Source organism: Vulpes lagopus, chromosome 10 (genome assembly GCF_018345385.1).
Source record: "Vulpes lagopus strain Blue_001 chromosome 10, ASM1834538v1, whole genome shotgun sequence".
Classification (NCBI taxonomy): Eukaryota; Metazoa; Chordata; class Mammalia; order Carnivora; family Canidae; genus Vulpes; species Vulpes lagopus.
In genome coordinates, this window is record NC_054833.1 from 47,193,858 (window position 1) to 47,217,061 (window position 23,204).

At 36.1% G+C, this 23,204-nt stretch overlaps 1 protein-coding gene across 1 annotated transcript in view; it reads right to left on the bottom strand.

The window, feature by feature from the left end:
* The window catches only part of BCO2 (beta-carotene oxygenase 2), a 45,825-nt gene that overhangs the window by 800 nt on the left and 21,821 nt on the right, over positions 1–23,204 (bottom strand). The window contains exons 3-11 of the mRNA XM_041772798.1: positions 22,193–22,404; positions 21,881–21,996; positions 21,008–21,110; positions 15,973–16,101; positions 14,787–14,947; positions 13,716–13,883; positions 3,343–3,480; positions 1,636–1,818; positions 709–819 (exon numbers count right to left, since the gene is read on the bottom strand). Coding sequence (XP_041628732.1) covers positions 709–819; positions 1,636–1,818; positions 3,343–3,480; positions 13,716–13,883; positions 14,787–14,947; positions 15,973–16,101; positions 21,008–21,110; positions 21,881–21,996; positions 22,193–22,404 — 1,321 coding nt within the window. The remainder of the gene's footprint in view (positions 1–708; positions 820–1,635; positions 1,819–3,342; positions 3,481–13,715; positions 13,884–14,786; positions 14,948–15,972; positions 16,102–21,007; positions 21,111–21,880; positions 21,997–22,192; positions 22,405–23,204) is intronic.

Below are 23,204 nucleotides of genomic sequence, written 5' to 3' on the forward strand. Positions count from 1 at the left end.
ATGATGACTGAGACACTAAGGCTCACCCCATTACACTTTTGGGGCACTCCGATGAAACTGGCAGTACAAATGGTGGCATGAATGTCAGACCAGACATCAGAAGACAGACTGAAACACTGTCTTTACCACTATGAGATCTGACACAAGCTGTCTCAACTTCTAAAAGTTACAAATTCCACATGCATAAAATGGTATCCAACAAAGCTGTTCTGATGAGTAAATATAGTGATATGTGTGAAAATCATTTGTAAATGTATTTCTGTGCAAATATAAATTATGACTATATAGAGACAGAGCTTTAAAGCAATAATAAAGCACAGATTATGATTTTTAAAAGGGCATGTACATGTTAATAGAGGAAGAAAAGGGAGAAAGTGCTGTATTGGAATCAAAAACTATTGACAGGGATCCCTGGGTGGCGCAGCGGTTTGGCACCTGCCTTTGGCCCAGGGCACAATCCTGGAGACCTGGGATCGAATCCCACATCGGGCTCCCAGTGCATGGAGCCTGCTTCTCCCTCTGCCTGTGTCTCTGCCTCTCTCTCTCTCTCTCTCTCTCTCTCTCTCTCTGTGTGTGTGTGTGTGTGTGTGTGACTATCATAAATAAATAAAAATTAAAAAAAAAACTATTGACAGCATCACTGAATATAATCCTCAAAAGGCTCAGTGCTACTTTTCTCTCTGACTAGTGACGGGAAGATATATCTACCTGGTCTGGGGTGATCACCACTGAGAGAATAACCCCGCCATCTTCTTCTCTGGTTCCTGGTGCTGGGACAAACACAGGTTCCGAGGGGTAAAAGCCATCTTCTCTCCAAATCTAGAAGTCCCCCAAAACAGTATTTGATTGAAGGCTAGTTATGATCAGGAAGCTTTTGATAGCTTTTATCACATGTCATGAATTTGGCTGTCAGTACAATATTCCAACAGTAAATGAATCAGGCTCACTGAGTTGAGTGGAGGAGGGGAGTGCTTTTGCAGCTGCAGACTCCATCATCATCAGACACAATTTGTGCAATTATAATTTCTCATCCACCTGAAATATAAGTGTCCCAAAAACCTGAACCCCATGATTTCTTTAAAAATAACATCAAGCGCAGACTTGTTTTTCTGGGCTTGTGATTCACTTAAAACTCCATAGATGGAATATACTCCTAAGCCTTAGTGATTCCATAGTTCTCAAACTTAAGAAAAGTAAATGGCTGAGCTGCTTATATATTAAAGGATATCAAAAGCTACTTTAACAAAACAGAAATTCAATTCAGATATCATGATGACTAAGACACTAAGTGATGTGAGTAGAGGAAGAAAAGGGAGACTCATTCAATTCACTACTCACATTCAATTCAATTCAAAGGGCAAAGCAGGTCTTTTAAAACTTCAGAAAGGGAGGGATACATGGGAGGCTCAGCTGATTAAGCATCTGCCTTAGGCTCAGGTCATGATCTCAGGGTCCTGGGATCCAGCCCAACATCATCAGGCTCTGCTCAGCGGGGAGTCTGTTTCTTCCTCTCCCTCTGCCACTCCCCACCCCACTCATGCCCTCTTGCTCTCTCTCATATAAATAAATAAATAAAATTTTAAAAATAGAGTTAAAAAAAATAGAGTTCAGAAAGGAAAAAAATATTTTCATTACTGTCAGTGTCTTGTTCACCACATCAACCTTGATCAGAGAATCCCCCACCAAATGCCGAAAGCCACAGCCGTAGAAGAAGCGATACTTTTTGCCACTGAATTGGCCATAGTTGATCTGGGGAAATTCAACACCTCCTTCCTCCTCAAGTTCCTCAGGATGTAGATTTTCATAAGAACACCAAATCTAAAAGAGATCCCAAAAAAGATTTGCAGTTGTTGCTTTCTTTCTCATTTATTTTACACAGCATAGGTCAGTGAGAGGACTGAGTTTACCACAGGGCTTGGGAATTGAGACTTTCTAAGTATTTTTATCCATTGTTCCTCTTTCCATCATATGTACGAATGCATAAAAGGTTATCGAGTTTGGGGCACCTGCGTGACTCAGTCGGTTAAGCATCCAACCTTTGATGTCAGCTCAGGTCATGATCTTGGGGTTGTGAGATCAAGCCCCACGCCAGGCTCTGCACTGTGTATGGAGCCTGCTTAAGATTCTCTCTCTCCAAGCGGAACCCCTCTTACACTATTGGAATGTAAACTGGTGCGGCTGCTCTGGAGAATAGTATGGAGGTTCCCCAGAAAGTTAAAACTAGAGCTATCCTACAACCCAGCAATTGCACTACTAGGTATTTATCCAAAGGATACAAACATAGTATTTTGAAGGGGCACATGCATCCCAATGTTTATAGCAGCAATGTCCACAATAGCCAAACTATGGAAAAAGCCCAGATATCCACTATTCATTGACAGATGAATGGATAAAGAAGATGTGGCATATTATATATATATATATATATATATATATACATATATATATATATATATATAACATATTATACACACACACACACATATATATGTATATAATGGAATATTATTCAGCCATCAAAAAGAATGAAATCTTGCCATATGCAAGGATGTGGATGGAACTGGAGGGTATTATGCTAAAGTGAAATAAGTCAGAGAAAGACAAATACTGTATGATTTCACTCATGTGTAATTTAAGAAACAAAGCAGAGGATCAGAGGGGAAGGGAAGGAAGAATAAAATAAGATGAAATCAGAAAGGGAGACTAACCATAAAAGACTCTTAACTATAGGAAACAAACTGAGGGTCACTGGAGGGAAGGTAGGTGGGAGGATGGGGTAACTGGGTAATGGGCATTAAGGAAGGCATGTGATATAATGAGCACTGAGTATTATATACAACAGATGAGTCACTAAATTCTACCTCTGAAACTAATAATACAGTATGTGTTAATTAAAAAAAAATTCTGCCCTTTTGCACACATACCCTCCTCTGCTTGCACACATATGCACATTCTCAAACGAGAAAAAAAAAGATTATCAGGTTTTGTGACTGTCACATGGCATGTGGAAGTGTGCTTTTTTACTCTACTAAAGCTGAAATATTTATAGCTACACAATGACATGCCTGTGGTAAGTGCAAACTATTTAAAAGGTGAAGATGATCAATACCAATATCAAATACTTAGATGTTCCATAACGATTAGAGAATTGCGTGTTTCAAAATACAAAAAGTAAACAGAGTGCTGACTCCTACTCAGAATTCTGCTGTTCCTGTGACCTTAACCCTGCTCAGTCGAATGTTATCAGACTTATTGGGCACCAAATATTGTGTAGAACAGCCAAGGAATAAAGCAATATGACTAAAATTCAAAGTCTTCGTCTAATGTCCTTTCATAGCGTACCTTTCCATCAGCGTGTTTCACAGCACTAGCTGAAGAATAGGACAATGGGCTGAGGTTCTCTCCCTCGGGGTCATTCACACTGACATGTAAGGGCAAAACAAACCTTCGAGGGAAAGATCTGCCCACTGAATTATAGACCTGTTCAGGAGAGACAAACAGATAAGAAAATGTCATTCGTGGGATAACAGCACATCCCAATAATTTATACCCAGGGAATATTGTTGGCATTCATAAGTAATTGCCTAAGTGATGATTTTCATTCATTCATTTATTCCTCAAATATCTGCTGAGGATATCTGTCTACCTCCTATAGGCCAAGCACTGTTTTAGACCTTGGGAATGCAATGGTGAACCAAGTCTCTGGCCTCATGGAATTCACATTCTAATGGAGAAAGGATGATAATAAATAAGAATTAAAACACAGGTTATTGAATTAATGTCTAATAAACAAATGATTACATAGCTCAAGGTCTGATAGTGATAAGTGCCATTAAGAAACATACTGCAGGGTGAGAGCCTACAGAGTAACAGGGTGCCTCCTTCCTCATGTTTGGTCAGAATGGGCCTCTGCATTAGAAAAGCATTAACATAGTAGACTTGGGCTGCTGAAACCTGGCACATTGTCAAGAACGGTCTATTTTCACTAGTCAGTCCTTGGCTGGCACCTGGAAATTAAGCTCTTAGAATGTTTTGTCTGACAAGAGTGGTTTTGCAGACCTGAGGTCTTAAGCCACATTGTACTAGCTTCTCCAGATACTAACAATGTGATTTATAATGAACACCTGCTTCCTATGGGCATATGGAGGCTCACTAACCCAGGTTGTGTAGAGGCTATGGGCCCCTGCGCCAATCCCCAACAAAATCCGGGACAACCAGCTTGGGCAAGCTTCCCTGCCATGTAACATTTCACACACGTTGTCACAACAAAGTTGCTGAAGAGTTCAGGCCTGTCCTGTGTGACTCCACCAGAGAGGACTTGGAAATGTGTACCTGTCAGTTTTCTCCAGGCATCATCCCATGCACCTTTTCATGTGCTGATTTTCCTGAGATCTGTGAGCCCTCCTAGTGAATCATCAAACCAAGGGGGTTTGTGACTTTGGGGACCCCCAACACAGATTATGTTTAAGCAGAAGACGCTAACAAAATAAATGTTTTTTTTTTCTGACAATAAAAATGCTTTCAGCACATTTTCTTCTCTTGAACTATTGTTAAGATGGAGGGCAAACTGCCATTTCCCTTCATACACTTGGTTCTTATCATCTCCATCTCACACAGAAATGTTTTTACCAAGTAAAGATTTAGTGCTATTTTTAAACTTCACAAAGAGATTTCTAAAAATTAATTTTAAATTTATTTAAACATTTCTTTTCTTTTGCAAAACCATAGCTGAACAAAAGTGCTTCCAGTACTGATGGATTAGGTAATGTCGATCAACTGTCCCACTGAAAACAGCTAAAGAAGCTGGACAAGATTTTTTAAATAGCTGTGTGTAGGCACTGGTGAGCTAAAAAGGCAGTGAAAATCAACAGGGCAGAGATTTGAAGAGAGAAGGAAACCCACAGGTAAATAAGATACTGGGGGGCAATTTGTCCCCTCAGGATATCAGCTGCTTCTCAAAAAAGGCAGGTGGAAGGCTGAGAAAATGAGAGAATTTCTTTATTAGACTTTTTAATCCTGAGATCATTGCAGATTGGCATTGAATAATGCAGAAAGATAAACAACTGATTAAAAATAGGCAAGAGACTAGAATAAACATTTCGTCAAAAATATACAAATGGCCAATAGGTACTTGAAAAGATGCTCAACATCATTAGTCCTTAAGGAAATACAAAATTAAAACCACAATGAGACACTACTTCACACTCACTAGGGTGGCTATTGTCAAAAAATAAAAACAAAAACAAAATAACAAGTGCTGTGAAAATGGAGAAATTGGTCCCCTGTACATGGTGCAGCCACTGTGGACAATAGTCTGGTAGTTCCTCAAACAGATATAGAATTATCATAGGATCCAGCAATTCCACTTCCAGGTGTATACAAAAGGAATTTAAAACAGGCTCAAATAGATACTTGTATCCTGATGTTCAGCATTATTCGCATTAGCCAAAAGGTAAAAAACAATCCACCCAAATGTCCACCAACAAATAAGCAGACAAAAAAATGTAGTATAGACATACAAGGAAATAGTTAACCTATAACAGGAATGAGATTTTGATATATATTACAATATGGATGACCCTTGAAAGGATTATATTTAAAAAAATAAGCCAAACACATACACACAAAATCTTTGGGGCACCTGGGTGCCTCGGTGCATCTGCCTTCAGCTCAGGTCATGATCTCAGGGTCCTGGGATGAAGTCCTGCATTGGGCTCCCTGATCAGTGGAGAGTCTGCTTCTCCCTCTCCTATTGATTCTCTTTCTACTCATGCTCTCTATCTCTCTATTAAATAAATAAAATATTTAAAAATAAATAAACAAATAAATAAATCTTGTCTGATTCCACTTATATTAGGTACCCAGAGTAGGTAAATGCATAGAAACAGAAAGTAGAGTAGAGGCTCCCAAAGGCTGCAGAGAGTGGGGAATAGGAACTTGTTATATAATGGGTAGAGTTTCTGTTAAGGATGGTAAAAAAAAGTCTGGAAATGTACAGTGGTTATGGCTGTACAACACTGTTCATGTACTTAATGCCACTGAACTAAACACCTAAAAATGGTTAAAATGGTAAATTTTATGTTATGTATATTTTATCACATAAAAAAATAATGCAGAGGGATCACATGTATCCTTCATCCAGATTCACCAATGATAACATCTTGCATAACTAGAGTACAATATCACAATTGAAAAATTTACATTGATATTAATCCACCAACTTTATTCAGATTTTACCAATTCAACATGCGTTCATTTGTGTGTGTATTTAATTCCATGCAATTTTATCACGTGTAAATTCATGTAGTCACCACCACACTCAAGATATAAAATCACAAGAATCCTTAATGTTACCTTTATAAAGATATAGCCACATCAACTCCCTAACCACTTGACCCTAGTGAGTAGAGATTTTGATAGTTTTGAGGAACTAACGGGACAAAAGTTGGAATTCAATAACTGCCAAAAAAGGAGAAGCCCTGATAAACCCCTAGTTCTTTGGGTCAAGACCCTGCAGGTCAACACCTAAGAGTAAGAATAAACAAGAAATAGTCCAACTCTTTCAGGGACTGCATCCTTCTTCAAAATATCTCAATCCCTATAATTAGATTAAGAATATCTGGGACTCCTCATGTACCCTAGCAATCTGCCAGAAGAAAATAAATTTTTCTCTGGAGGAACATATCGTCCTGGGTCTCAAAATATCTCTACAATTTTTCAAACACAATATTTTGTATACAACAAAAATTAGAGAACACATGAGAAGACAAGAATTAGAGAACACATGAAAAGACAAGAGAGCATGATTAAAAAACAAAACAAGATAACAAACAACAGAAACAGGGCCACAAGGGATCCAGATATTAGAAACTATCAGACTTTAAGTATTCTGAATATGTTGGAGGAAATTCTTTTAACTTGAGCATTGTAGCAGAGAACTAGAAATTATAAAAGAGAACCAAATTAAAATTCTAGAACTGAAAAATGCAATGAGATTAAGAACCTAGTGGCAAGGTTTAACAGCAGAATAGACGCAGCTGAAAAAAATAAAAAATAAACAGTAAGACAAATAAGAAGAAAATATCCCAAACGAGATGCTTCAAGAGAGACAAGGAAGGTAAACTCTAAAGAGAACATAAGCAACAAATGGACAGAGTGAAAAGGAGTGACGTATGTATTGCAGTCTCAGCAGAAGAGAAAGAAAGGATTTACCAGAGGCAATATTTGAAGAAACAATAGGTGACATTTTTCAAAATTAATGAAAGACATCAAACCATAGATTCAAGTATCCCTAAAAACACCCATGTAAAATAAATAAAAAGAAAACTATATTGAGAGATACCATAGGACTAACTACAGAAAACCAAAGAGAAGATTTTAAAATGAGAGGAGGAAAAATTATCAACTTCAAAGGAGCAAAGCTTAGACTACTGATTTCTCAACAGAAATCAGAACACGATCAAATATCTTTAGAATGTCAAAAGAAAATAGCTAATAACATAGAAGTCTTTATCTAATGAAAGTATCCTTCAAGAAAGAAGGTAAGATAAAGACACTTTCCTGACAGGCAAAAATAGGGATTTCACCACCAGTATATCTGAACTGTAAGGAGCACAAAAAGATGGTCTTCTGTCAGAAAGAAATGATTCCACACGGAAGTTCAGACAGACTGAGAGGAATTAAGAGCAATTGAAAGGTACAGATGTGGGTAAATGGGTAGTATGCGGTAACTATGATTACATAAAGCAATATTAGTAATAATGCCTTATAGGCTTTAATATAGAAAGAAAATAAATACACAACAACAGCAGTGTATAAACCAGGAGTAGAATAAATAGAGTTAAAGCATTCCAGAGTTCTTACACTGTATGCAAAGAATTAAAAGAATCAATTTATGATACATTGTGTTAAATCAAGGATCTATATTTTATTTTATTTTTTTAGATTTTATTCATTTATTCAGGAGACACACACACACACACAAGAGAGAGAGGCAGAGACACAGGCAGAGGGCAAAGCGAGCTCCATGCAGTGAGCCCGATGCCAGACTCGATCCCGGGTCTCCAGGATCATGCCCTGGGCTGAAGGCAGCACTAAACCGCTGAGCCACCTGGGCTTCCCAAGGATCTATGTTTTAATCTCTAAAATAACTACCAAAAGAATGTATACCAAGCTAATGGGCAGAGGGTGAAACAAGGTTTGGAGGAAGGGAGAGAGAAATGAAACAATAAAATATACTCAACCAATCCAGAGAAGGCAAGAAAGGAGAGAAAGAATCAATGACACAAATAGGTAGTGAATAGTAAGATGGGATTTTTAAACCTCGATATATTGGTGATTATTCCAACTAAAGGCTCAAATAAAAGTCAAGATTTAGGCACCCAGTGGCTCAGTCAGTTAAGTGGCTGACTCCTGATTTCAGTTCAGGTCATGATCCTGGGATCATGGGTCCTGGGATGGAGCTCTACTGCAGGATCCGGGCTCAGTGCGGAGTCTGCTTGAGGATTCTCTGTCTCTCCCTCTGCCCATCTTCCCCCACGGCACATGCGCACAACCCTCTGTCTCAAACAAATAAATCTTTTTTAAAAACATCAAGAATTAGTACAATGGATTTTTAAAATATATGTTGCTTACAAGGTACACATTTAGAAAGATTAAAACTAAAAGAGTAGAAAAGTTAGAGCAGGCAAGCACTATGCAAAAAAGTAGACTTTAAGGCAAAAACCATTACTCAGAAATAAATGTTCAATAAGTTATCAAGGTAAAACAATTCTAAATTTGTATATACATAATAACAAAGCACCAAAATGTATAAAGTAAAAATTAACATAATTAAAGGGGTGTCTGGCTGTCTTAGTTGGTAGAGCATGTAACTCTCGATCTTTGGGTGGGTCATGAGTTCGAGCCCTACATTGGCGGTTGAGTTTACTTTAAAAAATAATATTAAAGGGCAGCCCAGTGGCTCAGCTGTTTAGCGCTGCTACAGCCCAGGGCCTGATCCTGGAGACCCAGGACCGAGTCCCATGTCGGGCTCCCTGCGAAGAGCCTGCTTCTCCCTCTGCCTGTGTCTCTGCCTCTCTCTCTCTCTGTGTCTCTCATGAACAAATAAATAAAATCTTTTAAAAATAATATTAAATAAAACTAACATAAGTATAAAAAGAAACAGAAAAGTCTATAGTCTAAGTAAGAGTTTTAATATGCCTCTCATGTTATATCGGAACCTTATATAATAAGTAGCAATCAATAAAAACAAGCATGATTTGGATATATATAAACAAATATGACCTAATTGACATATATTAAAACACTACATGCAAAATTCAGAATATATACTATTTCTAACATACATGAAGCATTTAAAAATGATCTTGTGGGCAGCCCAGGTGGCTTGGCGGTTTAGAGCCACCTTCACCCCAGAGCATGATCCTGGAGACCCAGGATCGAGTCCCGCATTGGGCTTCCTACATGGAGCCTGCTTCTCCCTTTGCCTGCGTCTCTGCCTCTCTCTTTTTCTGTGTCTCTCATGAATAAAAAAATAAAATCTTTAAAAAAATAAAATAAAAATTATCTTGTTCTGGGTCATAAAGCAAATCTCAATAAATTTTATAAATTTAAAATCATACAGTAATATTAAGCTGAAAATTAATGGCAGAAAATAACTAGAAAAATCCCAATGTATTTGGAATTTTAAAAATATGTTTCAAAGAAGATACCTCAATGAGAGAAAATTCTTTAACTGAAAGGTAATAAAAATAAAACATATCAAAACTCGTGGGATGCAGCCAAAGAGAAATTTATCATCTCAAAGACATATGTTGTGGGGGAAAGTATAAAAAAATAACAAACTGGGCAGCCCAGGTGGTTCGGCGGTTTAGTGCTGCCTTCTGCCCAGGATGTGATCCTGGAGACCCAGGATCGAGTCCCACATCAGGGTCCCTGCATGGAGCCTGCTTCTCCCTCTGCCTGTGTCTTTGCCTCCCTCCCTCTCTCTCTTTCTCTCTCTCTCTCATGAGTGAATAAATAAATAAAATCTTTTAAAAAAAGAAAAAAAAATAACAAACTAAGGATCCATATCCTTAGTTAGAAACAGGACACATTAAGCACAGAGACAGTAGAAAGTGTCAGAGAAAGACAAATACCATATGATTTCACTTAGATGTGGAATTTAAGGAAAAAAAAGAGGATGATAGGAGAGAAAAGAAAAAAAGAGGGAGGCAAACCATAAAACAGATTCTTAGCAATAGAGAACACAGGGTCACTGGAGAGACATGGGTGGGGGATGGGCTAGATGGAGGATGGGGATGAAGGAGGGCACTTGTGATGTGATGAGCCCTGGCTGTTGTACGCATCTGATGAATCATTAAATTCTATTTCTGAAACTACACTGTATGTTAACTAACTGGAATTTAAATAAAAACCTAAAAAAGAAAAAAACAAAGTAGAAAAGGAAATAATAAAAATAAGAACAGAAATTGATGAAATGGAAAACAAACACACATTAAAAAGCACCAGCAAAGGAAAAAAGATAGTCCTTTTTGAAAAGCTTCATTAAATTGATAAGACACTGGCAAGCCTTAGCAAGCAAATGAACAAAAAAGACAGGAAAAATAACTATATTAGAATAAAAACAGGTGGTATCAATTAACCCTAGGTACATTTTTTTAAAACATAGAATGATATTATGAATAACATCCAGTAAATAAATTTGAAATATTAGATGTCATGGATAAATTTATAGAAAAACTCAATTTACCAAATTTGACACAATTAAAAACAGAAAATCAGAATAATCCTATATTATTAAAGAAACAGAATTCATAATTTAAGATCTAACTATAAAGAAATTTACAGGCCCAGATGGCTAACTTCTTGAATTATTCCAAACATTTAAGAAACAATGCCAATCTGATACATTTTCATGCAGAGAATAGAGAACAATTTCCAACCCACTGTATGAGATCACCAAACCTTAATACCAAAACTTAACAAGGTCGTTATAAGAAAAAAATTATAGACCAATTTTATTCAGAAAATACATGCAAAAATATCCTAAACAAAATATTAACAAAGTAAATTTAACAATATTAAAAGAAAAATATGTTGCAATCAGTTGGGATTTGGTTCAGGAATGGAAGGTTAAGCTTCACATTAAAAAATCAATAAGTAAAAAAAAATCAATAAGTAGCTATTATAAACATTTTTTTAAATCAATCAATATACTTCACCACATTGATTACATAAAGGATAAGTCATATGATTATCTCAATAGTACAGAAAAAAAAACAATAAATCCAACACCCATCCATGATAATAATTCTAGTAAACTATAAGTAAGAAAGAACTTTCCTAAGCAAATAAAAAGCATCTTTAAAAAAAATCTAGCAATAATTTTCTCTCTTTCTCTCTCAAATAAATAAATCTTTAAAAGAAAGCTAGTCTGAAAAAGCTACATACTCTAGGAGTCCAATAATATGACATCTTGGAAAAGGAAAAACTATAGAGACAGTAAAAAGATTGCTAGTTGCCAGGTGTTGAGAGAAGTGGGGAGGGAAGAATAGGTGGAACATGGTATTTTAGGGCAGGGAAACTATTCTACATGACCTAATGCATTTGTCAAAATCCATAGAATTGTATAACACAAAGAATAAAAGCTAATGTAAATTATAGATTTTACTTAGTAATAATGTATAAATATTGGCTCATCAACTATAACAAGTATACCACACCAAGGCAAGATGTAAATAATAGGGAACCTGGAGAGAGAGGGGTAAAAGAATATACATGGGCGTTCTCTGTATGTTCTGCTTGATTTTGCTTTAAACCTAAAACTTCTTTAAAAAAACAAAGTCTACTAGTTTGTTCATTTGTTTAAATCTATAGCAAACAGCATATTTAATAGTAAAATTAAGAAAACTTTTCCTCTCAGATCAGGCATCAGATAAGGATAGCAACTATCACCACTTACATCCAACACTGTACTGGAGATCCAGTAAAGTAGGGCAAGAGAAAGAAAACGAATAACTAGTTTGGAAAGGAAGAAAAAAAATCATTATTTGCATAAGATACAATTATAGATGTACAGAATCTTAAAGAATCTATAAATTATTAGAATCACTGAATTGCTACATTCATTACTGAATATAAGATCAATAAATAAAAATCATCATATTGCTATACAGCAGTATTCACATAAATGAAAGTGAAGATAAATAACATCTAAATTAATATAAAATAATATTAAATACCTGGGGCACCTGAATGGCTCAGTCAGTTAAGAGTCCGACTCTTGATTTTGGCTCAGGTCATGATCTCAGGGTTATGAGATGGAGCCCCATCTTGAGCTCTGAGCTGAACATGGGGTCTGCTTAAGATTCTCTCTCTCTCTCTCTCTCTCTCTCTCTTTCTCTTTCTCCTTATGCATCCCCCATTCATGCACACTCTTTCAAAATATATATATGTGTATATATATACATATATGTATATACACATATATATTACCTAGAAATAAATACCTAGGTAATACCCAGGAGGAAAACTAAACTTATTCTAGAAGAAAAAAATTAGGAGGACATGATCTACTAAACATAAAGATTTTTTTATACAGAGATAGTAATCAGAACAATGGGATACTGGTACAAGAATGCATAAGTAGACCAGTGGAAGAGAATACAGAGTTCAGAAATAGAACTATATATATGTATACTTAATTTTTATAATTAAAAATTCTTCTAGAGGTAAATGAGAAAATATTTCCATGACCTTATGATGGGACGATATCTGAAATAGGATGTACAATGTATTACTCATAAAAAAATTGATATCTTGGAAACTTATTCATCAAAAGCACCACTAACATAGGTCAGCTCTGTAAGTATAAAGAACTTTAAAATTAATGTTTTAAAAAGATTTAAAAATAAAACTACAAGGGCATCTGGGTGACTCAGTCAGTTAAGCATCCAACTTTTATCTCAGCTCTGGTTTTGATCTCAGGGTTGTGAGTTCAAGCCCCACATCAGCTCCACACTGGATATGGAGCTTACTTCATTTTTTTTTAAAGATTTTATTTATTTATTCATGAGAGAGAGAGAGAGAGAGGCAGAGACACAGGCAGAGGGAGAAGCAGGCTCCATGAAGGGAGCCCGACGTGGGACTTGATCCCGGGACTCCAGGATCACGTCCTGGTCCAAAGGCAGGCACTAAACCACTGAGCCAACCCAGGGATCCCTGGAACTTACTTTAAAAAAAAATTTTTTTTTAATAAATATTTTAAAAAACTACAGCTCAAACCAATTTATATTGCATAATCTAAAGGGAAAACTTTACCTGGGATTCAGTATCAGGAAAATGTGAATCCCTTCAGCTAGATGAACTGAAACACTTTCTTTTATCAGAGAATTAAGATATTATATAGTCCATTTTGTTACCCTTTCCAGGAAACGTAAGTGTATTTAGTGTTCAAGTATAATAAAGAACTAATCACAAGAGCTCCAAAACACATCTCTTGGTTTTCCTTAATATGCTTTTTATTTATTAGGTATGAAGTAAGTACTTTGAATTATTTTTAAGTATTAAATAAGTAAAATATTAAGCTGTGTTTTCAATGCTTCAAAACCATTCTCCTTCTTTATTTGCCAAAGAAGCAAGAGAAACAGCTAAAACCAGAACCTGACTAGTTCAAAATTATGTTGACAACTCCTGACAAATCAGTTATTTACCTGATCAAGCCCTTCTCCAGCTTTCCTGAGATTCTGTAGCTGGTAAACTTCCAGGCTTCTTCCATCATCTTGACAGCACAAATCAATTACAACACAGCCCTGGTCCTCAAAGGCATTGATTTGATGAAAAGTAACAAAAGGTTTAGTGTAGTACATTCCTGGAAGAAGCTGCAGGGGAAATACAACAATGAAAAGAGATATTTTATTTTTTGTTTCATTTTTTTTCTCTAGGGAACAGAACCACGAAGTTTAAATTAAAAAGGTGCCCTCCCCTTTAAATGACAAGCCTAGCAAGTGTAAAAAGTAGAAGCAAACATTTTGATTTGAGCATTGCTTGTTTAAGCCATCACATCTCATATTAAACAATGAACTGGGGCTATCTGATACAAACCAGTCAACTGTTACAACGAACTTAAAAGTCCTGATGAAATATGGTCCAATATTTTGAGGAATAAATAAATCCTGGACTCTACATGATTAAATAGAAAATACTGCCATTAAGTAACTTATGATTAATTCTTTGAAAAATGCACTCATTACCAAAAATAGGATTCTTTTGTGTAATGAAATTAGGATAGAATAAATTTAGGATATTATCTCTTTAAAGAGGCTAAAAAAAGGACAAACATACCAGTGCCACTAATCAGGAATATAGAAAGATATTTAACCAACATACTTTGGACTTTGGTAGGATTATCATATTTACGTATCAAAAAGTCACAGAAGTAAGCAATTAAAGTATGAGTGCAAAAGTTACAGAACACCTCTGCACGAACAACGTTCTCTTTAGCAAATAGTATGATATGGACAAATCCATGCTAAGATGCTAAGAAGGTTTCCTAGATGCCATTATAGTTGGGTCAGATAATTAAAAGTGTAAAGCCATTTCTTACCATTTTCTAATATGCAAAACCCACTGTATTAATAAATAAGTGAGCTTCTACCTATGGAAGAAGGTAATATCCTTGATTAAGAGTGTCTTATGCAAGCAATGCCCAGAGAAGGTAAAAATCAACCACAGGAAAATATGCCTTTATGTCCAATCATTTTAGTGTACTCCAAATACTCCACCTGTCCAGTGTGCTTATCCACTACATGAAATCGCGTATTATACTGGGGTTCCCAGCTTATTCCATCTGAAAAGGCCTTTCCCCGAATTCTAGAAGTGACAATTTTCCACAAATTCATCTTTAGAGGCTGTTCAATGAAGATTATATAGTTCCTTGTCATTCCTAAAAGGTTCCAGCAAATAATAAAATGTTACTTGGCAAATTAGAGTTGTCTGAAATGTAACAGTTATGGGGACTCATCCAAATGCCTGGACACGGTACTGCTGACCTAAGCAAAAGCCAGCCACAAAATAATTCTTCACTGTTTCCCAGCTTTGCTTAACATACTTTCTGTTCCTACATAAAAAAGGGAATTTCTTTAGAACAGCTGGGGTTTGAATGCCCTCAGCTTGCTTTTTGAGATCATGACTTGAGCTGAAGGCAGATGCTTAAACTAACCATCTGAGCCACCAGGCACCCCTAAATTGTTTGTTTTAGGAACAAAGTAAAGAAGCATAATATTAAAATGTCATTTGTGATCGAGATGTTTATTCTGTATTCCATTTGCTATTTACATTGAAGGTAAGGATTCAGGAGCAGATTAGCTATAAAGGTTTAGAACACAGAAAATAAATATTCTGAGAAAGATCTGAAGCAATCAAACAAAATATGAATTTCCCCCCAAAATATAGTCAAGATCTTTTCATGTCTGATCATTACCTATGGCTTTAAAGTTACCTAAAATTTTGAGTTCTGTCAATTTTTTATGGTCAAATGATTTTTTTATTAAGCCTTTACTTTTTTAGAGCAGTTTCAGGTTTGTAACAAAATTAAAGGGAAGGTACAGAGACTTGCCATATACCCCTTGCCCCCTTACATGCATAGCCTCCTTATTATCAACACCCACACTAGAGTGATCAGCATGTTTACTACACCTGATGAATTTACATAGATACATCAAAAGCATCCAAAGTCCATAACTTATATTATGGTTCACTTTGATGTTGTCAATTTTTTAAATATGTCTTTTTCAGCAGTCATTTGGCCAGGGTAAGAAATATGTGACTAAACAGAATAAATTTAACTAGCATTACAATGCAACTTTGATCTCATTATCAGCATACTTTGAGAAGGTGTATTGACACAGCATTTGCCCAAACTAGTTCCTCTGCTGCAGGGACGTTAATTGACCTTATCTCTGGGCTTACCAAAGCTATGATAGTAAGAAGGTTTCATCCTCTCTGCAGAGGCAATAGAACATATCACCTGGGCTCCGTGAACTGTATCCCCAAGATCCACCTTCTCTGGAGGAATCTGAATAACATTATAGCAAGAACCTGGAAAACAAAATCCTGTCTTATATTATACACATTCTAGAATAAAAGACAATCCTTTTAACTCGTGAACTACACAAAAGCAGTGAAAAGACTTATGCAATATATGCATGACATCCATATTTCATAAAGGGCTATTTCAAATGAAGACTTGGATTTAAAAAATATGAACTTTACAAAAATCATTAGCTAAGGTTTTCAAACAATACAAAGTAATCGATCAACAGTTTATTGTGGTTTTTTTTTCATGATTTGTAGCTAAGTTTATTGCATTTTAATGATCTCGAAAAGTTATCCACCCTTTCACTCCCTGAAGATGATCTCACTCTCTACTTTATAGGAAAAGATTAGGTACCAGTCAGTATTATCCTCAAATTCTTACTTTTTTTAATATCCTCAAATTCTATTTGTCCCTCTTCCTACTCCCTACAACTATAGTCTCCACATGCCCCAACATCCACTCTTGTCCAATCCTCTGAATCCCAGGGGGCGCTCTGAGTCCCATAGTCCCATCTCATCCTTTCTCATCAATGCATTCATGCAGTCACCTTCATTCATGCAATCATTCATCTTACCACTTCTTCAGAAATCAGCTCAGGTAACCACTCCTCAAGTAGCAACCCTGACTCTTCCCTACCCCAAATGTAATTGGTGCCCCTCCTCTAATGCCCTGATTATATCCTATACAGTTATAGCACTTATTACACTATGATTGTGACTTATTTATCTGCTTCCCAGTAGACTGGTAAGCTCTTTAAGGGCAGGAATTGTGTCTGATTCATCTTTGCATCCTCAGTACCAAGCAAGGACTTAGTATTCAGTAGGCACAGTACAAATAGCTATTGACCAATTAATTAACATATTTGTTAAATTATATGTTATGTTAAATCATGCGTTATAATAAATATTGAGGTCATATCAAATTATATTTCTGGTATTAGAATTGTCAATGCTGGTCCTGAAAAACTGGGGTAACTTACAAAATTTTGTAATTACTGAGCTTCTTTTGGAACAAGATAACCATACAGTTCTCTATTCATTTATTCAGCAATTACTTATTGAGTGCCAACTATATTCCAGGTATTCTTCTGAGTATCCTAAGTTTATCTTCCAGATACTTGTATACAGTGGTGTGCAATATACAAAAGGCTCTTTCTTCTTTGATAAAGCTCAAGTTCTAATAAGTACCCATAAGTAAAAACATAAAGCATGAGATGATGGTAAGACCTATAAAGAAAAAATAAAACAGGGAACGGGGATCAAGAGTAAGTGTATATGGATGGAGGCCACTATTTGCAATTTCAGATATGGTGATCTGAGAAGGCTTCTCTAAAAAGGTGACATTTGAGCAAAGATCTAAAGATGGTGAGGAAAAGAGCCTTGAGGATACTCAAGAGAAACAATTCCAGGCAGAAAGAAGAGCAAATGCAAAGATTCTTAACCAAGAGTTAAGTCTGGAGTGTTCAAATAAAACCAAGAAGGCCAGTGTGGCCCTATCACAGTGAACAAGGGGAAGAGTCTAGAGAGATAAGGTGGGTGGGTTCAAAGGATAAGTGGCTGATATGTTGAGAATGAAATGAAGTGGGACTGAAACATGGAGACCATTAAAAAGCCATTATAATAATTCACATGAGAGAGGATTGTTGGCTCAAACCAGAGTGCTGGCAGTAGAAGTAATATGAGGTAGCTGGATTTTTTATTTATTTTGAAGGCATTGCTGCCATTTGCTTTTTAACCAATTGGATATGGATGTGACAGAGGTGGGAAGGATGATTCCAAAATTGTCGCCTTGTGCAGTTGGAAGGATGAAATTAGCATCAACTGAGATGGGGATTATTTTAAGCAGAAAAAAATCAGGGGAAATCTTCAGGAGTTTGGTTTTTAGATAAGTTAATTTTGTAATGCCTATTAGACATCCTAGTAAAAACACTGAGTAAGCAATTGGATATAAAATACTGGAGAGGTCTGAGTTAGGGATATAGATGTGTTCTGAGCACCCATTATATATAAAGATGAGTTATAAAGCAATAAAAGACAAGCTCTATAGTTCAAGAGTATCATATTACCATCTAAATGATTACATATATTTAATTAACACTAAAAGTTAGCTGGCTTGATTAATATTTAGAGGATTTTTGTTCATTTTTAAAGGTCTCTTAAAGATACCTGGAAAGGCTAAAACAACTAAAAGCTTTTTAATTCTTAAAGATAAAAATTATTGGCAAGCACTTTATTATGAGAATCACTAAATTCCCCCAAACACATCTTAGGTAGTCGAGCTCCCTGCAGCTACATGTACATTTGAGTTTCAGTTCAAAAACTCCCCACCAGACTAAATCATCAAGTAAAAAGAAGGAAGAGGAAGAAAGAAAATTCAGTTTTAGTTGAGATTAGCAGAAGATAAAGAGAAGAACTGCCCATCTCAGCAGTTGGATTAAGTGACAATATTCAATTCATTAAACTTAACCATTAGTTAATGAACTATTTTTTTGTTTTCCTGGAAGATTTTTATTTATTTATTTGAAAAAGAGAGAGAGAGCACGAGCAAGGAGCAAGGGAAGGGGCAGAGAGAGAGGTAAAAACAGACTCTTCACTGAGTAGGAAGCCAGATTTGGGGCTTGATCTCATGACCCCAGGATCACAACCTGAGCCAAAGGCAGACACTTAACCAACTGAGCCACCCAGGCTCCCCATTAATGAACTGTTCTAACCACAAGTTGTAAAGGCCTGAGCAATCCAGACATGCCCAGGAAACATCCAGCAAAGGAATGCCCAGAATGACCTGCCCATACTACAAGTCTTAACTGTGGGAGACTCTTCAGGACTTTGTATAATAGCAAATTGAGGCAAAGTAACAAGATAGCCTTTGATGACTTGCGGCAGGGGGGCAGGGTTTCTCAAAGATCCAGGAGTCACTTATACCAAAATCACCTGGGGACTGCTCAAATGTCCCAAGATAAGGGCCTTGTAAGGGGGTGGTTAAAATGCAGATTCTTGGCCCCTTTTCAGGTCTATTGAACCAAAATCTCTGAAGACAATGCCCAGTAATCTACATTGCTAAAAAGCATTCCAGAACATTCTTAGGCACATTAAAGGCTGAGAACCACTAATCCAATGACTATTTATTTTAGAATATATAATTCAGACTGGTTAAACAGTATTTATCATATTATGAACTAATTACAAAGTTATCTACTTGATTAATATTTTTTTTAAAGATTTTATTTACTTATTTATGAGAGACACAGAGAGAACAGATAAATAGGCAGAGGGAGAAGGTGGCTCCCTGCAGGGAGCCCAATGCAGAACTCCATCCCAGAACCCCAGGATCATGACCTGAGTCAAAGGCACTCAACCACTGAGCAACCCAGGTGCCCCTAGAATTAATTTATTAGTAAATGTATTTTTTGTCAACCATATTTTAATCAACATGAAAATAGCTTTTAAAAAAAGAGGTACATCTACTTAGGAGAATTCTATGCAGCCTGGTTCTGCAAAACGAGTAATTAATTACACTAATATGTTACTAAGGGAAGAAAAAACAGACCAAAAAAAATATATAGACATCATTTTTTAAAATGAATCTTTTTTTAATGATGAAAAAAGATGGATAGCCAAAACCAAAACAAAACCACTGAGTCAGTTTACCTATTTGCTGAAACATTTTACCTAAAAGAATGTTTGCTGTGTCCTGTAACAGCTTTGAAGGATTCATCCCTATCCTAGATCAAGTAGTAAAGAAGAGGAGAGAGACATGGGTGATAAAGTGTCGGAATACCCTATCTTTACCTGAGCCATATAAAAACCCTGCAGTATTCATTTTAATATACACCCACATTTGTAAATATAGAGGTAAAGACCAACAACCTGCAAAACCAATTACTCACTCCCAACATATACATTAACCTACACAACAGTTAAACTCTACAAAGCTTTCACAGGTTACAGATGATAGATTGACAGCAAAGAGAGACAGCAATATCTTAACACCTACCCATTTCTTTTCAGAGGGATACATACTCAAGCTACAAGAACATGAATTTGCATGGTCTGAGAGTCTTCTGTTCTCAGTAATGAAAAATTACTAAGATTGTCCAACAAAGTGACTTTGGGTATGATTCAGGCTCAAGACTGGTTTTATACACTTAGAAGCTTGCTTAAGCAAGTATCCTAAACCTTCTTAGGTTCACTCCTTTCATCTGTAAAACGGGGGCAGTTTATTAGTACCTTTCCCAGAGAGTTGTTAGAAGGATTAAATGAGAAAATATATGTGAAAATGCTTAACATCAGCATGTACTAGGCACTTGTGCTCAATAAAAGTTAGCTATCACTATTAGCTATTAGAACTTTCTAGAGCAGATTGGTAGGCAGTTGAAAAAATATGTGGATGACCAGGAAAAAGATGTGATATAAACAGCTGTAAATACAACCACACTATAACCTTAACTTACCTCAGTATGTTATTCCATTGATAAATTCCTTCCCATGTGATAAACAATATACCTTCCCTGCCCCCCATATCTCTTTGTGGTAGCATTCTACATTTTTGTACTTGCAATATGATACTTTTAAGAAATTCAAGTTTGTGAAATACATATTAAAAATCCCTACAATGCCTGTGAGCCAAAAAAAAAAAAAAGGATGATAGAATATAAAAATGTAAGTCATGCTGAAAAGGTCAAATAGCAAATCAGTTGCTAAGCGTATGTGCAGAAGGACCACAGAACACAGTAAATTGTATACTCCTCCCTCTTCTTTTTGGCTTATAATCTTTTTTCAAATTATAACTTGCATGGAATCACGATATGGAAATAGACATCCTATGGGCTTACAACCTTAATCATAATGGAATCCTGGAAAGATAGTTAACTCCTAATTATTTTTAAAAAGACCTCCATCTCAACTTTACCATGTGGCCCATAGGAGTTCCCCATGTTGTATGCTGTTCCATCTGGGTCATAATGAGGATGTGCAGTTGCTCCATTCACAGCAATAAATTTGCTCCAGTCTACCTGCAAATTTAAGACCATCAGGGATTTTTAATGTTACATAGGCAGATCCCTACTTGCAGCATAGACAGTAGGAACGTGTTAAACATTTTTAAAATAGAATAGAAAAACTATAGTATAAGCCCCAGTATCTCACCCCCAAGGAATCAAATTTATTTTTCCTACTAAGGAAACTGAGAATAAATAATAAACAAAAACTGCAACACCATTAACAACAAATGGACAAAAACAATTATCCAGTAAGGACTTTTCCCCCAAGATCACAGGCAAGTGCAAAAAATAAGAATTAAAATTAAAATTCTGGTCCAAAATCCTATTTATTTTTAATTAATGTGTTAAGTGAAAGCAGTATGGGTCTAGACAATCTCTAGTCCAATTCTACCTGTAGCTAGGAAGAACATGAAACAGCCAATGTAAATCTATACTATTCTATTTCTCCTTTGCCATAGCCTTCGGATATTAGGACTAAGAAGTCTAGAATTGTCTTTCTTTTTTTTTTAAGATCTTATTTATTTTAGAGAGGGAAGAGTAGAGGGAGAGAGAGAATCCTGAAGCAGACTCCCTGCAGAACGCTGAGAAAGACTTGGGGCTATATCCCAGGAGACTGAGATGAGATCATGACCTGAGTTGAAATCAAGAGTCTGCTACTCAACTGCCTGAGTCACCCAGGTGCCCCCTCAATTTCTTCTTCAGATATCTACTACAGTAAAAAGTATTTTGAAAGGAAAAAAAATTGTAGGATCTATTTTATTCATTTTTTACCTATATTTTACCTTTTCTGTTTTTTCCAGAGTTTTAATGTCCACTTTATTCATAAAGTTGGTCTCAGTACTAACATAGTAGTCACCTTTGTACTGCACGTAGTTGACGTTGGTATTGTCAGTTATTGCTGAAACCAAACCCCAGAGTTAATTAAATATCACAACTTACTGTAGCACACAATCAGAGCAACAGCACAGTTTAAACATCCTCTCATACCTAGATATATGTATTTCAAAGTATATATTTATATAGATTGATACATATCATAATGAAATAATCATCACTATCACCCACAAATTCTGAGTACAGTAAAGGCTGCTTACCAGGCAGCTCAAATTTTGACATGAAACGTTCAAAAACATTCTTGCATGGATCAGGGAGAGCCAGTGTTCCAAATTCTGAGATCACAATTCGATCATGGGCACTATTGGCCTTATAGGTATCACTCTGTAGGAACTTGCTTCTATAGGTCACTGTGCCCTTCTCCATCCTGAACTGGTGAAGCAAAGCCATTCCATCAAACCAGTGACTGTACCTTCAAACAGGAGCAAAAAGAGAAAAACAGTTATCAGTAGGAAAAACATGGTGTCAAAATGAGAGCCTTCAAATATAGAGATAAGGAATCAGAATGGGTTCCTAGCACAACTTGATTAATTAGAAAACTTGAAATTAAGGGATGATATCTTTTGAGTATATCCTGGAATATAACGGGAAAGAGCAACCTACATTCTCCTGACCCCTACCCCATCAAAAAACTCACACTTAGAAAGCTAAAAAGAATCTCCAAATTGCTGACTCCAAAGATAATTCTGATTTTTTAGCCTATGGCCAAGAGAATAACATGCAAGGATACAGAATACTTTACATTTTCTCAATTAAAATGGGTTCCTAAATTTTTAGAAAGTTATCTTCATATCTTATATCTTCCATTGACTTTAAAATTTTTCAAATTGTCAGAATTTTGCTAAACTAAATAAATAAGATGACTGTCCTTATTGGCTAATCATTTTTATATATATAATTACAGTAGAAATGATCTATTTAAATGACAGAACAGGGGATCCCTGGGTGGCTCAGCAGTTTAGTGCTGCCTTTGGCCCAGGGCGTGGTTCTGGAGTCCCGGGATCAAGTCCCACATCAGGCTCCCTGCATGGAGCCTGCTTCTCCCTCTGCCTGTATCTCTGCCTCTCTCTCTCTCTCTCTCTCTCTCTGTGTGTGTCTGTCATGAATAAATAATAAAAAAATAAAATCTTAAATAAATAAATAAATGACATAACATCAAAAAACCATAAGGAAAAGTTGTGGCTTTGCTTTCTAAATGGTTTCACACCTTAC